This window comes from Gorilla gorilla, chromosome 10, assembly GCF_029281585.2.
Source record: "Gorilla gorilla gorilla isolate KB3781 chromosome 10, NHGRI_mGorGor1-v2.1_pri, whole genome shotgun sequence".
NCBI classification, from domain to species: Eukaryota; Metazoa; Chordata; class Mammalia; order Primates; family Hominidae; genus Gorilla; species Gorilla gorilla.
In genome coordinates, this window is record NC_073234.2 from 22,381,346 (window position 1) to 22,397,238 (window position 15,893).

A 15,893-nucleotide genomic window follows, 5' to 3' on the forward strand; every position below is an offset into this window, starting at 1 on the left:
GCAACAGAGTGAAACCATGCCTCTAAAAAAATAAAAATAAAAAATAAAAAATGAACAAATAAAGCACTTGGCACAAAATAGAACAAATATGGGTTATTTTCTCATCCCTTCATCTTACATGTTTTTCCCTTCTCTCTAAAAATGATAAGCTTGGCCGGGCGCAGTGGTTTATGCCTGTAATCCCAGCAGTTTGGGAGTCTGAGGCGGGCAGATCACGAGGTCAGGAGATCGAGACCATCCTGGCTAACACGGTGAAACCCTGTCTCTACTAAAAATACAAAAATTAGCCGGGCGTGGTGGCAGGCGCCTGTAGTCCCAGCTATTCGGGAGGCTGAGGCCAGAGAATGGTGTGAACCCGGGAGGCGAAGCTTGCAGTGAGCCGAGATCGCGCCACTGCACTCCAGCCTGGGCGACAGAGCGAGACTCCGTCTCAAATTAAAAAAAAAAAAGATAAGCTTGGACCCGTCTCTACTAAAAATACAAAAATTAGCCGGGCGTTGTGGCTCGCGCCTGTAATTCCAGCTACTCAGGAGGCTGAGGCAGGAGAATCATTTGAGCCCAAGAGGCAGAGGTTCAGTGGGTCGAGACCACGCCATTGCACTCCAGCCTGGGTGGCAACAGCGAAACCCTGGCTCAAAAAAAAAAAGATAAGCTTGGGGCGGGGAGGGGTGGATGCAAAATAATAATAATAATGTTTGGACTCATTAATTCCTTGCTTCCTTCAAACTTTGAATATTTTATTATGCCTTTGATTCCTTCTCCTCACTTTTGTTTCACCTTTTCCATTCATTTCTTCTTCTCCTCTTCCTCCTTTCTCTTTCCTTTCTGTGTTTCTGCTTATTTTCTATCACAAACCAAAATATGCGGACCATAAACTGCATCTGCAGTTCCTTTAGCCCTAACAGACTACGAGTCCTATTTCTCTTTATCTTTCTCTTTTTCACTTTCTTGTCTTTCCATTACTTACAAGTTTCTTAATTTTCCTGAGTTCAGTTTTTCCATCCGGAAAGTGGAGATAACAATTACTAGATCGTTGTATCAGATGAATTAAGTAATGCTCATGGCTTAACACAAAGGCCAAGATGTCATTAACTTTACCCTCACTTGACCTTCTGCAAGCCTGCTGTGAAATATAAAACACTATAGAAATGTTAGTTGTTTTTGTTTTTATTAAAGTATCATATTGAAGTAGAAAGATGGTTTTGAGTTTGAAAAGCTCCAGATAAATCCTTGGATTTTTATGAGCCTCAATTTCCTTTTCTGTAAAATGAGAACCACATAGGGTTTTTTCCTCCCCAAGAAATTAAGAGTCCATGTACTGAAAGCATCATTCTACAAGCATTAATACATATGTAGTAATCATGGTAGAGGGTGTCCTGAAGTCACAAGGGGAATATTTGTGAGGATTCAACGGAATAAAATTTTAAAAGATGTCTGACCAATAGTAAGCACTCAATACATGTTAGCTTTATTCTCTCTTTTATTTTTCTCACTTCTTTTCTCCTGCTCTTCAAAAAAGTGAGTGGTTGAACCACCTAGGTGATCTCTGCTGCTAAACTTCTATTATTGATTTTTGTTTGCTTCCTCTCTGCCCCTTATTCCCTCATCCCGTTTTTTTCCCTCTTCTTCACTCCTTCCGTTACAGCTTTTCTCTTGCCTCAGGTACCCAGTGCAGTCCTGATCTCCAGCTCTCCAGCGGCTTAGAACAGACACAGAATGGGCCGGTACCAGGGACCCACCAGAGACGTCTGTATTTAATGGCTGGCGCTCTTCCACTAATAAAGTTTTATTGAAATAAAGCATTTAAAAAGGCGCCCGTCATTCTTCCCCCAGCGACCAATCGGAGAGTAGAATGCCTGCGTCCCTCACTGGAGCTTCAGCGGTCGGAACGCGGGGGTGGGGCATGTCCTGTCGAAGTTTGCGTCCTTAGAGCGGAAGTACGGCCGGAAGCCCGCCATAGAGTTTAGTGGCCAGAGCGACTCTTCAGGGAGGTGGCAGGAAAGGCTTGGAACAGCTGCCGGAGGTGACGGAGCGGCGGCCCCGCCCGGTGCGCTGGAGGTCGAAGCTTCCAGGTAGCGGCCCGCAGAGCCTGACCCAGGGTACGACGAAGCAGTCGGCGGGAGCCCACGGTCGCTGGGCGGTGTCTTTAAGGGAGGGGGCGGAGCCACGTGTAAGCTTCATTGGGGATGAGGTCACGTGGTTGTGGGCGCGTGCGGGGCAGCAATGGAGAGCTGAGGGAGCGTCGTCAGGGTGGACACCATGCGACACCCATTTCTCCTTTGCATCCTGTGTCTTGGGGTTCAATGGGGTGCACGTGATGGGGCTTGGGGTTAGGCCCAGGGGAGGGGGTGGGTGTGGCAGCCTTGCGAAGTGGCTGACTTTAGGATTCCTAGATCAGAATTTTAGACCGCTCCATGTCTGATTCCTCACCGCAGAACCGACTTAGTGCCTTTACAATCCAGTCCCTCAGCCTTGTGCTTCCCATCCGACCAGCCATCGGGGACCTCTAGCTTCACATCCTCTTTCCTTGCAGCTCTGGACATCCTGAGCCCAAGTCCCCCACGCTCAGCGCAGTGATGAGTGCGGAAGTGAAGGTGACAGGGCAGAACCAGGAGCAATTTCTGCTCCTAGCCAAGTCGGCCAAGGGGGCAGCGCTGGCCACACTCATCCATCAGGTGCTGGAGGCCCCTGGTGTCTACGTGTTTGGAGAACTGCTGGACATGCCCAATGTTAGAGAGGTGGGTTGCTGGCTTGAATAGCCCTCAGAGAAGCGTGGGCAAAGGTTTGAATTTGAGAATGGGTGGGCAGGGCTCATTTTGTGATCCAATAACCATTCAGTTGAACAAGAAAACAGTGATAATTAAATGCCAACTTGCAGAAGTAACCAGCAAACAAGCAAACCAGCTCTTCTTTGGAGATAAGGGATCTGTAAAGCCCGCTATTTTTCATTTTAAGCAAAAGAGCATGCTATTCAGAATAGGAAACCTGATTTCCAGCCGGTCTCCACCAGTGTAGTAGCTGTTAATTCTCATGTCACCTTGATCAGGTCACTTTTGTTTTAGGGCTTCAGCTTTCTTTTTTTTTTTTTTGAGACGGAGTCTTGCTCTGTCACCCAGGCTGGAGTGCAGTGGCGTGATCTCAGCTGACTGCAAGCTCTGCCTCCCGGGTTCACACCATTCTCCTGCCTCAGCCTCCTCAGTAGCTGGGACTACAGGCGCCCGCCACCATGCCCGGCTAACTTTTTTGTATTTTTAGTAGAGACTGGATTTCAGTGTGTTAGCCAGGATGATCTCGATCTCCTGACCTCGTGATCCGCCCGCCTTGACCTCCCAAGGTGCTGGGATTACAGGCTTGAGCCACCGCACCTAGCCAACTTTCTCTTTTAAAAATGGAGACAATACTGCCCCTCTCTGTTGTGGGAATAAAGTGAGATTATGGGAAAGTGTGAAGTCTGGTACAAGTGGAGAGTGAACATGTTAAATTAGCATGCCCTTTTCTTCCCTATGTGCAGCATATGCTAATCTATTCAAGTTAGCTAAGGGAGAACGTGTCTTTTTCCCAGAGACACATGGCAAACTGCTAGGAACACAGCAGAGAGAACCGTTCACACAAAAGTGGCAGAGTTAATTTACAATCAGAGGAGGCAGCCTGAGTCCTGACATGCTGACAGTGGTATGTGGGTAAACTGAGCTAAGTTATTTGGGGCCTGTGGTTTAACCTTTTGGATCACTCTGTGATATGGAGAAAACTGGCTGACTTTTCCCTGCTTTCATCTGCAGTGGAACTAAAGAGTATCAATCAAAGTGATGAAAAAGAAGCACTTGGCTGGGTGCGGTGGCTCATGCCTGTAATCCCAGCACTTTGGAAGGCCAAGGCAGGTGGATCACCTGAGGTCAGGAGGTGAAACCAATATGGCAGAATCCTGTCTCTGTTAAAAATACAAACAGGGCTGGGCGCGGTGGCTCATGCCTGTAATCCCAGCACTTTGGGAGGCCGAGGTGGGCGGATCATGAGGTCAGGAGATGGAGACCATCCTGGCTAACATGGTGAAACCCCGTCTCTACTAAAAATACAAAAAATTAGCCGGGTGTGGTGACGGGCGCCTGTAGTCCCAGCTGCTTGGAAGGCTGAAGCTGAGGTTGCAGTGAGTTGAGTTCAAGCCACTGCACTCCAGTCTGGGCGACAGAGCGAGACTCCATCTCAAAAAACAAAACAAAACAAAACAAAAACGAAAAACAGGGCCGGGCGTGGTGGCTCATGCCTGTTCTCAGCACTTTGGGAGGCCGAGGTGGGTGGATCATGAGGTCAGGAGTTCAAGACCAGCCTGGCCAAGATGGCAAAACCCCGTCTCTGCTAAAAATACAAAAATTAGCCGGGCACGGTGGCAGGCGCCTGTAATCCCAGCTACTCGGGAGGCTGAGGCAGGAGAATCGCTTGAACCTGGGAGGCAGGAGGTTGCAGTGAGCCAAGATTGCACCACTGCATTCCAGCCTGGGCAACAGAGTGAGACTCTGTCTCAAAAAAAAAAAATAAATAAATAACAGAAACAAACAAAAGCTCATGTATCCCAGAACTTAAAGTATAATTAGAAAAAAAAAAAAAAAGGGAGGCGGAGGTTGCCGTGAGCCGAGGTCGCGCCACTGCACTCCAGCCTGGGTGACAGTGCGAGACACCGTCTCAAAGAAAAAGAAAAAGAAGCACTTATTAAGTGGCTCTTTACTACCGTTCTTATGGTCTGGGAATACAAGAAAAGCACCAGGCATGGAGCTTACCCTTCTGAAGCTTGCATTCCAGTTGAAGAGATAAGATGAATGGATAGAAATCTGAATTATTTATTTATTTAGCAAGTATTTCTTTCGAGGCAATTACTGCATAGCTCTGTGGGATACCAGAGACTGGGTCTATAATCTTGTTGAAAGATATTCTTAGGTAGCAACTTTCTGCAAGGATTGATTGATTAAGTGCCAGAATGAAGCTGAGCACAGTGGCTCACGCCTATAACCCCAGCACTTTGGGAGGCCAAGGCAGGTGGATCACCTGAGGTCAGGAGTTTGAGACCAGCCTGGCCAACGTGGCGAAACCCTGTCTCTACTAAAAATACAAAAATTAGCCCGGTGTGGTGGCGCATGCCTGTAATCCCACCTGCTTGGGAGGCTGAGGCAGGAGAATTGCCTGAACCTGGGAGGCGGAGGTTGCAGTGAGCCAAGATCGCGCCACTGCACTCCAGCTTGGGTGACAGAGGGAGACTCTGTCTCAAAAAAAAAAAAAAAAAAAAAAAGTGCCAGAATGAGTGATCCGTGATAGGAAGAGAGGAAATCTGGGTGGACTGGGCTGAGTGATGCAAGACAGTGTCCTGGTCAGGTGTGTCTGAAGCAGAGACCATAAGTTTAGATGTCTTTCTAGGCTGTGCAGCTGTCAGAGATGAGTGAGGCTGAGGCAGGAGTCTGGTGAATTGGGGAGTACTGGAGACTGTCTAGACATATTCCAATTTAGAAACATCAAACACTCTGAGGGCAGGCAACACAATTTGCAGTGTCTGGTGTGTGTGTCTGTTTGACTCTGAAAACTGAATGTCTTCAACTCTGAATTTAGGGTAGGAATTGGATGGCGTATGGAGCAAGAGGGCATTGTGGTTTGGGAGAATAGTGTAAACAAAAGCCTGAAGGTGGAAATGAGCCCTTCCTGTGTGAAGAGTGATCAGAGAGGCAGAGAACTCCTTTTGGTGAGCCAGGAGAGTTAACATTGGCCGGGAAAGATGGGGCCAAAAAGTGGAGTTCCAAACAGGGTAAGGCTGGGAGGGTGGAGAGGGAAGACTTCCCGTCACCTCCTTTTTCCTCATTCTCGCAGCTGGCTGAGAGTGACTTTGCCTCCACCTTCCGGCTGCTCACAGTGTTTGCTTATGGGACATACGCTGACTACTTAGGTAACCAGAGGGGTTGGTGCTCTGGAGTAATGGAGATGGGAGAAGGGCAATTTCTGGAGGGACTCAGAAGAAATTCCTGGGATATCCCACTTAGATCCCTGGATGCATAGGGTCAGGGTCAAGACCTGAATTGGCATTGAAAGTGGGAGGGGAGGGAAGGAGGCTAGGGCTTCCCAGAAAACTGAAATCAGGATTCCTTACACTTTGTCGTTTTTCCCTAGCTGAAGCCCGGAATCTTCCTCCACTAACAGAGGCTCAGAAGAATAAGCTTCGACACCTCTCAGTTGTCACCCTGGCTGCTAAAGTAAAGGTGAGTGGCAGTCCCTCAGTCCTACGGTCTAGAGCATCCTTTTGTATGTCCTTGGGAGTCCACACTAGGACAGCCCTTGTCTAGACCGTGGCTGCTTCCTGCCCTCCCCTCCTCCAAGGTCTGTATATAAACTCCATTAGCAACTGTTTAGGCTGATAGTATTCTTAGTTTTCTGTGTTGTTTTTACTTTTTAATCAACTTAAGTTCTAAATAAACATCTTCTGTGGTTTTGGTCAAAATAGCAACTAGGATGTTGTTCAGGTGTCGTTCAACAATACCTTCTTCCCCACTGCCGGAAACAGGGCTCTCCTGATGAAGTGCTAGGCTTCTTTTTGTTAGGATGAAAAATATATATTCTAGAAGTATCTCTGTATTCCTGTTAGGCTGTTTTTTGTCGAATATCACCACCCACCTCCCCAGCCTGCCCAGTCTGCAACCTCGCAATAGTTACTTGACTCTCAGTTGTCCTCGGGATTTAGTTTAAACCAGGCTCTCTATTGAGAGATACCTCCAAAGGAGTGCCCGTTGCAGGTAGGCAGAGTATAAATGATAAACAGTAACTCCACAGCTCTCCCACTTCCGCTTACTCCCCTGTATCAAGCTGATCTTGACTAAGGACTGGGTGATACCCTGAGCTGTGGCTAAAGGAGTGACACCCAGGCAGATGTCATTTTCTCCCTCTGTGGTGTGTCAGGGGTGAGGGTGTTAGGGGAGCATTTTGTATTTTATTTAAGATTGTCCTTCTAATGATGCTGTTTTTGAAGTGGGAATACTTTTATTTATTTTGCTTTAGAACCAGCCTCTTAGAGGAAGTGATTTAGGAATGGGAGTGGAGGGCAGGTGGGCTAGGGCAGGGGGAAAAGGAGGGAAGATGTTTGGAAGCCCTTCTCTGCTACGGAGCCTCACAAATCCTGGCCTGATCCCCGCGGCCCCAGTGTATCCCATATGCAGTGTTGCTGGAGGCTCTTGCCCTGCGTAATGTGCGGCAGCTGGAAGACCTTGTGATTGAGGCTGTATATGCTGACGTGCTTCGTGGCTCCCTGGACCAGCGCAACCAGCGGCTCGAGGTTGACTACAGCATCGGGCGGGACATCCAGCGCCAGGACCTCAGTGCCATTGCCCGAACCCTGCAGGAATGGTGAGAACCGTATCCTGGCACTGTCCCCTTCCTTCTCACCCTGAGAAAGAGAAAGGCGCTTCAGGGTGAGAGCGGGCAGGAGCTGGGCTGGTCCGCAGAGGTGGAACCCAAGAGAATGAAGGGAAATGAGTTCATCCCTCCAAAGGCTTCTGGGGAATGCAGGAGTAGGGGAGGCCCTGGGAGGCGGCAGAAGTCAGTGTCCTTGATATAGTAGTTGGGGGAGGAAAAGGGAGTGGTATACTTGAGGGGATCCTAACCAGCAAGGTTGGTCGCCTGTCTTAGGCTAGACTCCGTCGATTGATCTGTAACTACCATTATCCACAGGCCATGGCCCTTTTCCTCTTTTTTATTTTCTTTGTGTCCCCATCTAACTTCAGGGTTTCTGTATTCATTAAGTCACCTCTTTTTCTCTTTGGCATCTCCTACCCTATTTTGTTTTCAGTTCCTACTCCCATCTTGCTCATCACTCCAGGCCCTTCCTTATCCCTCTCTGACCACACCGAGTGTCCATCCCACTGCTAGGAGTGTTATCACAGGTGGTTTCTAGGTGCCCTGGTGAGGGTTCCCAACTCAGACTCAAAATGCCAGAAGCTGTGTTCTGGCTTTGTTGCTCAGTTTGGAGTGCAGTGGCACCATCTTGACTCACTGCAGCCTCCAACCTCCAGGGCTCAAGCCACCCTCCACCTCAGTCTCTTGAGTAGCACGGGACTACAGGCTCGTGTCACCACATCCAGCTAGTTTTTGTATTTTTTGTAGAGACGGATTTTTGCCATATTGCTCAGGCTGGTCTTGAACTCCTGAGCTTAAGCAATTCGCCCATCTTGGCCTCCCAAAATGTGGGGATTACGGGGGTGAGCTACTGCGCCCTGCCTCTAGGGTTCTTTTTGAGTCAGTTTTCTGTGAGTCTGTGATCGCAGCCCTTGTCTGCTGACACTTCTCTCCCCTGACTCCCGCAGGTGTGTGGGCTGTGAGGTTGTGCTGTCAGGCATTGAGGAGCAGGTGAGCCGTGCCAACCAACACAAGGAGCAGCAGCTGGGCCTGAAGCAGCAGATTGAGAGTGAGGTGAGCAGTCAGGGGAGCAGGCAGACCCAAACTCCTCCAGCCTGGGCGACTTGTCCTTTGCAGAGAGGATTTGGACAGTGGCTGTAGCAGACAACCAGATGAACAGGGGCTGGAAGATTCTGGAACCTTACTTGCTATCCCCATTCCTTTCATCCTGGTAGGTTGCCAACCTTAAAAAAACCATTAAAGTTACGACGGCAGCAGCAGCCGCAGCCACATCTCAGGACCCTGAGCAACACCTGACTGAGCTGAGGGAACCAGCTCCTGGCACTAACCAGCGCCAGCCCAGCAAGAAAGCCTCAAAGGGCAAGGGGTGAGCCAGGGTAGCAGGAACTGCTCACTTCCAGGGTGCCCTGCTTTTACCCCAGGGACCTCACTGTCCTCATTTCCTTCAGTTATTTGCATGGGAGTAGGGAGTGGGGGGAGCCTCCAGGGGTTAGGGGATTCCCTGCATTCTCTCTCTCTCTCTCTTTCTCTCTCTTCTCCTTGCCAGGCTCCGAGGGAGCGCCAAGATTTGGTCCAAGTCGAATTGAAAGGACTGTCGTTTCCTCCCTGGGGATGTGGGGTCCCAGCTGCCTGCCTGCCTCTTAGGAGTCCTCAGAGAGCCTTCTGTGCCCCTGGCCAGCTGATAATCCTAGGTTCATGACCCTTCACCTCCCCTAACCCCAAACATAGATCACACCTTCTCTAGGGAGGAGGCAAATGTAGGTCATGTTTTGTTGGTACTTTCTGTTTTTTGTGACTTCATGTGTTCCATTGCTCCCCGCTGCCATGCTCTCTCCCTTGTTTCCTTAAGAGCTCAGCATCTGTCCCTGTTCATTACATGTCATTGAGTAGGTGGGTAGCCCTGATGGGGGTCGCTCTGTCTGGAGCATAACCCACAGGTGTTTTTTCTACCACCCCATCCCTGCATGCCTGATCCCCAATTCCTATACCCTACCCCTGACCTATTGAGCAGCCTCTGAAGAGCCATAGGGCCCCCACCTTTACTCACACCCTGAGAATTCTGGGAGCCAGTCTGCCATTCCACGGGTCACTGGACATGTTCATCCTAGAATCCTGTCACACTACAGTCATTTCTTTTCCTCTGTCTGGCCCTTGGGTCCTGGGAATGCTGCTGCTTCAACCCCAGAGCCTAAGAATGGCAGCCATTTCTTAACATGTTGAGAGATGATTCTTTCTTGGCCCTGGCCATCTCGGGAAGCTTGATGGCAATCCTGGAAGGGTTTAATCTCCTTTTGTGAGTTTGGTGGGGAAGGGAAGGGTATATAGATTGTATTAAAAAAAAAAAAAGGTATATATGCATATATCTATATATAACATGACACAGAAATAAATCTATATGAAATCTTATCTACAAACTACCCTGAACCGGGTATCTTCTGTGTTTGATATTTGTGGATGGGAAGAAGACTCATTCCCAATTCACTCAAGCACAGTGCTGGAAAATGAAGAGACCCAGATACTATTTGCTGAGTCCCTGGCTGAGGCCTAGATCCCAAGCTGTATGGCTTTGGACAGGTTGCTCAGCATCCATTCAGAAGTAATGGATATGGCTGGGTGCAGTGGCTCACGACCGTAATCCCAGCATGTTGGGAGGCCAGGGCGGGCGTGTCACTTGAGGTCAGGAGTGTGAGACCAACCTGGCCAACATGGTGAAACCCATCTCTACTAAAAATGCAAAAAAATTAGCTGGGTGTGGTGGCGCATGCCCATAATCCCCTAAGGAGGCTGAGGCAGGAGAATTGCTCGAACCTGGGAGGTGGAGGTTGCAGTGAGCCGAGATCATGCACTCCAGCCTGAGTGACAGAGTGAGACTCCATCTCAAAAAAAAAAAAAAAAAGGCCGGGCACGGTGGCTCACGCCTCTAATCCCAGGACTTTGGGAGGTCAAGGCGGGTGGATCATGAGGTCAGGAGATTGAGACCATCCTGGCTAACACAGTGAAACCCCATCTCTACTAAAAATACAAAAAAATAGCCGGGCATGGTGGCGAGCACCTGTAGTCCCAGCTACTCGGGAGACTGAGGCAGGAGAATGGTGTGAACCCGGGAGGCGGAGGTTGCAGGGAGCCGAGATCGTGCCACTGCACTCCAAACTGGGCGACAGAATGAGCTCTGTCTCAAAAAAAAAAAGTAGTGGATACTTACTGAAAGGCACTGGACATACAAATGATGGCCGCTGTTTCTGCTCTCAAGGAGCTTGAGTTCAGACTATGTCCTCCCACCTCATAGAATTATAAGGGAAAGAGTTGGTAATGAACTTGAATTTTCACATCAGAACCACACAGAACTGTCAGATCTGTGGCAAGAAGAAGCCATTGGACTCCTGCCCTCTGTCCACTAGAGCTCTCCAGGGAGTGTGCTAGAAGGATCAGAATCCATGGCCTAGAGTGCTGCCATGGACTCCCTAGATTTGGAGAGCTCTAGTGGACAGTTGAGCCTTCATTTGCATGTGAAGTGGTTGCCTTCTGAGGGTCCTGGGGTTGACAGCTGCTCCCCAGAGCTTGTGATGTTCTTTAGGTGGAGATTTAGGACAGACCACTCTTCATTGGTCCTAAAGCTATCAGTCATGGAATTAGAAAGTGGGAGTAGGGGCTGGGCATGGTGGCTCATGCCTGTAATCCCAGTACTTTGGGAGGCCGAGGAGGGCAGATCACGAGGTCAAGAGATCAAGACCTTCCTGGCCAACATGGTGAAACCCCATCTCTACTAAAAATACAAAAATTAGCCGGGCGTGGTGGTGCTTGCCTGTAATCCCAGCTGCTCAGGAGGCTGAGGCAGGAGAATTGCTCGAACCCAGGAGGCAGAGGTTGCAGTGAGCCAAGATGGCAACACTGCACTCCAGCCTGGTGACACAGCGAAACTCCATCTCAAAAAAAAAAAAAAGGGTGGGAGTGGGATCCTGCATTGTTTTTTTTTGTTTGTTTTTTATTTTTGAGACGAAGTTTCGCACTTGTTGCCCAGGCTGGAGTGCAATGGCACAATCTCGGTTCACTGTAACCTCCGTCTCCTGGGTTGAAGTGATTCTCCTGCCTCAGCCTCCTGAGTAGCTGGGATTACAGGCATGTGCCACCATGCCCAGCTAATTTTTGTATTTTTAGTAGAGACAGGGTTTCTCCATGTTGGTCAGGCTGGTCTCGAACTCCCGATCTCAGGTGATCTGCTTGCCTGAGCCTCCCAAAGTGCTGGGATTACAGGCGTGAGCCACCACGTCCGGCCAGATCCTAGGTTTTTGATTACAAATTGGCTAGGTAAGCTTGTTGTCTTGAGCGGGGCAGTCACTTAATGAAACCAGTCTAGGGAGCCCCATTTCAGGAGTTGAAACTCTTAGCTTCTCAGCTTTTCCCTAGACAAGCAAGACTTGATTCTCAGTCTCTGCCTCTGAAATAAACCCCTTCTTCCCACACCTGCCAGTGTGTAAAAGTTGCTAACTCCTGGTGCTTTGAGCCTGTCCTGCCACCCCTGCCCATGCTCCAATTTTCCTTTGAAACTTAGTATCACCTTTACGTGTAAGCTGGTCCCGGCTAATGGTGCCATAACTTCCCAGGCCTCCCTTATTCTAGCCTTTAAGAATGGCTCTCAAGTCCAATGTGGCCTAGGCTGGGACTGCCTGACTTCACCCAAAGAGGGAGGGGAAACCATTCGCATCCCAAGGTTATGGGACAAAGACAAATGCCATTTGCCTTTGATTCACAGAAAGAAGGGTCTTAGCTGTGAAGGCATGGGGAAAGGACAGTAGATTATTTGGGCGCTGGTGAGGATCAGTTTTTGACTGGGAAATTGGGTTCAGGATTTAGGGATTCCATGTGTAACCAGGCCCAGGGCACCAGGAGAATCTTCCTAACCAAGAATCGTGTCATCCACTTGCACCCTCACACACATGCTGATCCTTACTGGATAGTGATCTTGGATGATTTTAGGCCTGGTCACAACAGTTAGTTATCTATTACTACATAATAAATTACCCTAAAACCATGCCTTAAAACAACATATAAATATGATCTGTTTCTGTGGGTAAGGAATCGGCACGGCTGAGCTTAGTTTTCTGCTTAGGTTTCTCACAAGACTGGAGTCAAGGTGTTAGCTAGGGCCATAGTCCTCTCAGGGTTCAAATGGGGAGGATTTGCTTCCCAGCTCGCTCAGTGGTTGTCAGCAGGATTCACTACTTCACAGATGGTTGGACCGAGGACCTCATTTCCTGATTGACTGTTGGCCAGAGGCTACCCAGGTAGCCTTCTCCATCACAGCAAGAGCCAGAAAGACAACACCAGCAAGATGAAGTCACAGTCTTTTGTTACTTAATCATGGAAGTGACATTACATCACTTTTACCAGTTACCAGGTCCAGTCTATACTCAAGGGGTGAAGATTACACAGGGTGTGACTGTCAGAAAGCAGGAATCATTGGAAACCATGTTAGAAGCTGCCTACCACAGGCAGTTTTTCTGGGCCACCAGCATCAAAATCATCAGGGGAGCTTCTGAAAATGTGCATTCCTGGACCCCACTTCCACCCTTTTCTATTGAATTAGAACCTCCGGGGTGTGAACTGGAAATGTGCCCTCATCACCCTCATTGACTCAGCTCTGCAAGGGCTCTGAAAAGGCTACTGCAGGGCCTTGGAAGACATGTAAGGGGGCCCAAGGTCACCGTCTGAGAGAGAAGGGCAAAGTGAAACTTTGAGTACAGGGCAAGAGAGCAAGAGAAACTTGTCCTTTGAGGTTCTTAAGTACATAGTTATATATTACAAGTGTGATAAGTACTTTAAGAAGTATTGGGTGACACGAAAGCATTTAACTGGGATCTACATCTTGCTTGGGGTCAGAAAAGCCTCCAAGGACATGACCTTTAAACTGAAACTAGAAGCCCAAGTAGGAATTAGCCTGATGAAAGAGAGGGCGAGCATCTTGGATGGGAAGAATGGCGGGATAAAGGCCTGCAGGCAGAAAGGCTTCATTCTGTGACCCACTGCCTGTCCCTCAATAGGAAATGCATAATTTGGGGAATGGGGCAAGATAGACAATCCTATACTTACTGTTCATTTATCAATCAATTGGCAAATATATCTTGTTTTTTGTTTTATTTTGCTTTTGAGACCATGTCTTGCTCTGTCACCCAGGCTGGAGTACAGTGGCACGATCATATGGGAATGGGGAGGGAAGCCCCAGGGGCCCAAAAAATGTCAGAGAGACACAGGAGGAAAATCAAGAGAACAATCCCGTAAAAGTTTATGAACTCCTGGGCTAAGCTCTGACCTGTGCAAGCATAGATCTGTCCCTGAACAGCCTACCTAAGGCTTTGTGAACTGAATTACAGAATGGATCACTGTCCAGGTCTGACTGGCCACTGGGTGGCACCCGAGCCGGCATGATCCAAATAGCACTGCAAACACTTTTAAAATAAAACTGACGTTGAAACCACAGTGCCAAAAAGGCAGGTCAAAACTTGCTGCCTGAACCTGATTACCTGCTAAAACAAATTACCATTCAACATGTTCAACATGCTCCTTAAGATTTTAACAAGACCCAGAGCCTCAAAACATAATATTCAAAATATCCAGAGTATGATTTAAGGTGACTCAGCATACAAATAACTCTCCAGGGAAAAGACAGCCAACCCCAAGGAGGCAGAAGTGTTGGAATTTAAAGCAAATGCTGCAAGCAGTCTAACCATGCAGGAAGAAGAAAGGGAGAATGCTTTTGAAACAAATGTAAAGAAAGTCTTAGCAAAGAAATGGAAGATATAAAGAACCAAACAGAAAATAGCAATAACTAGGCCGGATGTGGTGGCTCACGCCTGTAATTCCAGCACTTTGGGAGGCTGAGCTGGACCATTCACCTGAGGTCAGGAGTTTGAGACTAGCCTGGCCAACATGGTGAAACCCCACCTTTACTAAAAATACAAAAATTAGCCAGGCGTGGTGGCAGGCACCTGTAATCTCAGCTACTCGGGAGGCTGAGGCAGGAGAATCGCTTGAACCTGGGAGGTGGAGGTTACAGTGAGCTGAGATTGTGCCATTGCACTCCCCCAGCCTGGGTGACAACAGCGAGACTCTGTCTCAAAAAAAAAAAAAAAAAAAAAAAAAAAAAAAAAAAAACTTCCTAAACCTGGCAAAAGACAAACACAGATTCAAAAAGTTTGGTGGATAGCAAACAAGATATACTCAAATCCATGTCCATAGCCAGCGTGGTGGCACATGCCTGTAGTCCGAGCTACTTGGAAGGCTGAGGCAGGAGAATCACTTGAACCTGGGAGGTGGAAGTTGCAGTGAACCGAGATCAAGCCAACTGCACTCCAGCCTGAGTGATAGAGCTAGACTCTGTCTCAAAAAAAAAAAAAAAAAAAAATCCATATCCGGACACATCAGAATAAAATTGCCGAAGGTTAAAGACAAAGAAAAAAGTCCCACAAGCATTCAGAAAAACAGTGCTTTTCACACAGGATAAAAATGACTCAAATGACTGCACATTTCTCGTCAGAAACTATGAAAGTCAGGTGGAACTAGAATGATACTTTTAAGGGGCTGAACGGAATTAACTCAAAATCCTATATCCAGTGAAAATATTGCTCAGGAGTGAATGTGAAATAAAGATACTCTCAGGTGAAGGAAAATAAGAATTTGTCACCAGAAAACCCGCTGTAAAATAAATCGTAAAGGAAGTTCTTTAGGCAGAAGAGAAATGACACCAAAGGAAACACGGAACATTAAGGATGAAGAGCAGCAGCAATGGTAAATATAATAGATTATTTTTCTCCTCTTAAGTTCTTTAAAATGTTTATGACAGCTGAAAGAAAATTATAAATTTGATGTTTGTCTCCTCAAGAGGGAATTCTCTAAATATAATTTTAAAACAATTATAAATTCACCTAGAGCCATGCACAGTGGCTCACGCCTGTAATCCCAGCACTTTGGGAGGCTAAGGCAGGCGGAACACTTGAGGTCAGGAGTTGGAGACCAGCCTGGCCAACATGGTGAAACCCTGTCTCTACTAAAAACACAAAAATTAGCCGGGCGTGGTGGTGCATGCCTGTAATCCCAGCTACTTGGGAGGCTGAGGCAGGAGAATTGTTTGAACCTGGGAGGTAGAGGTTGCAGTGAGCCGAGATCGCGCCATTGCACTCCAGCCTGGGCAAGAAGAGTGAAACTCCGTCTCAAGAAATAAATAAATAAATTCACCTAGAAGGCTGGGTGTGGTGACTCACACCTATAATCTCAGCACTTTGGGAGGCTGAGATGGGCAGATCTCTTCAGCCTAGGAGTTCTAGACTAGCCTAGGCAACATGGTGAAACTTCGCCGCTATAAAAAATACAAAAAAAATTAGTGGGGCATGGTGGCCTGTGCCTGTAGTCCCAGCTACTTGGGAGGCTAAGGCAGGAGAATTGCTTGAGCCTGGGAGGTAGAGGTTGCAGTGAGCCAAGATTGTGCCATTGCATTCTAGTCTGGGTGACAGGAGTGAAAC

The 15,893-nt window shown here is 48.0% G+C and overlaps 1 protein-coding gene across 10 annotated transcripts; it reads left to right on the forward strand.

Moving 5' to 3' along the window:
- The first annotated feature begins 1,785 nt into the window (after positions 1–1,785).
- Positions 1,786–9,794, forward strand: COPS7A (COP9 signalosome subunit 7A). Of its 10 annotated transcripts, none has more exons than XM_063693777.1 (9): positions 1,938–2,099; positions 2,534–2,738; positions 5,593–5,722; positions 5,848–5,923; positions 6,145–6,233; positions 7,169–7,371; positions 8,328–8,433; positions 8,595–8,746; positions 8,927–9,794. In XM_063693777.1, exons 2-9 carry the CDS (start codon positions 2,728–2,730, stop codon positions 8,964–8,966), a joined length of 807 nt encoding a protein of 268 aa, XP_063549847.1. In that variant the 5' UTR covers positions 1,938–2,099; positions 2,534–2,727; the 3' UTR covers positions 8,967–9,794. The 10 variants fall into 10 exon arrangements, with proteins under 10 accessions (XP_018893497.1, XP_004052627.1, XP_063549847.1 ...); XM_063693778.1 differs by having other exon boundaries at positions 1,945–2,170; XM_063693779.1 differs by having other exon boundaries at positions 1,947–2,072.
- Positions 9,795–15,893: the final 6,099 nt, after the last annotated feature.

Bases quoted from the DNA above. Each gene is read 5' to 3' on its own strand.
- COPS7A (XM_019037952.4), top strand. From the start codon at position 2,577: ATGAGTGCGGAAGTGAAGGTGACAGGGCAGAACCAGGAGCAATTTCTG. The intron at 5,924-6,144 runs GTAACCAGAGGG...GTTTTTCCCTAG, and splicing joins GACATACGCTGACTACTTAG to CTGAAGCCCGGAATCTTCCT. The intron at 8,747-8,926 runs GTGAGCCAGGGT...TCTCCTTGCCAG, and splicing joins AAAGCCTCAAAGGGCAAGGG to GCTCCGAGGGAGCGCCAAGA.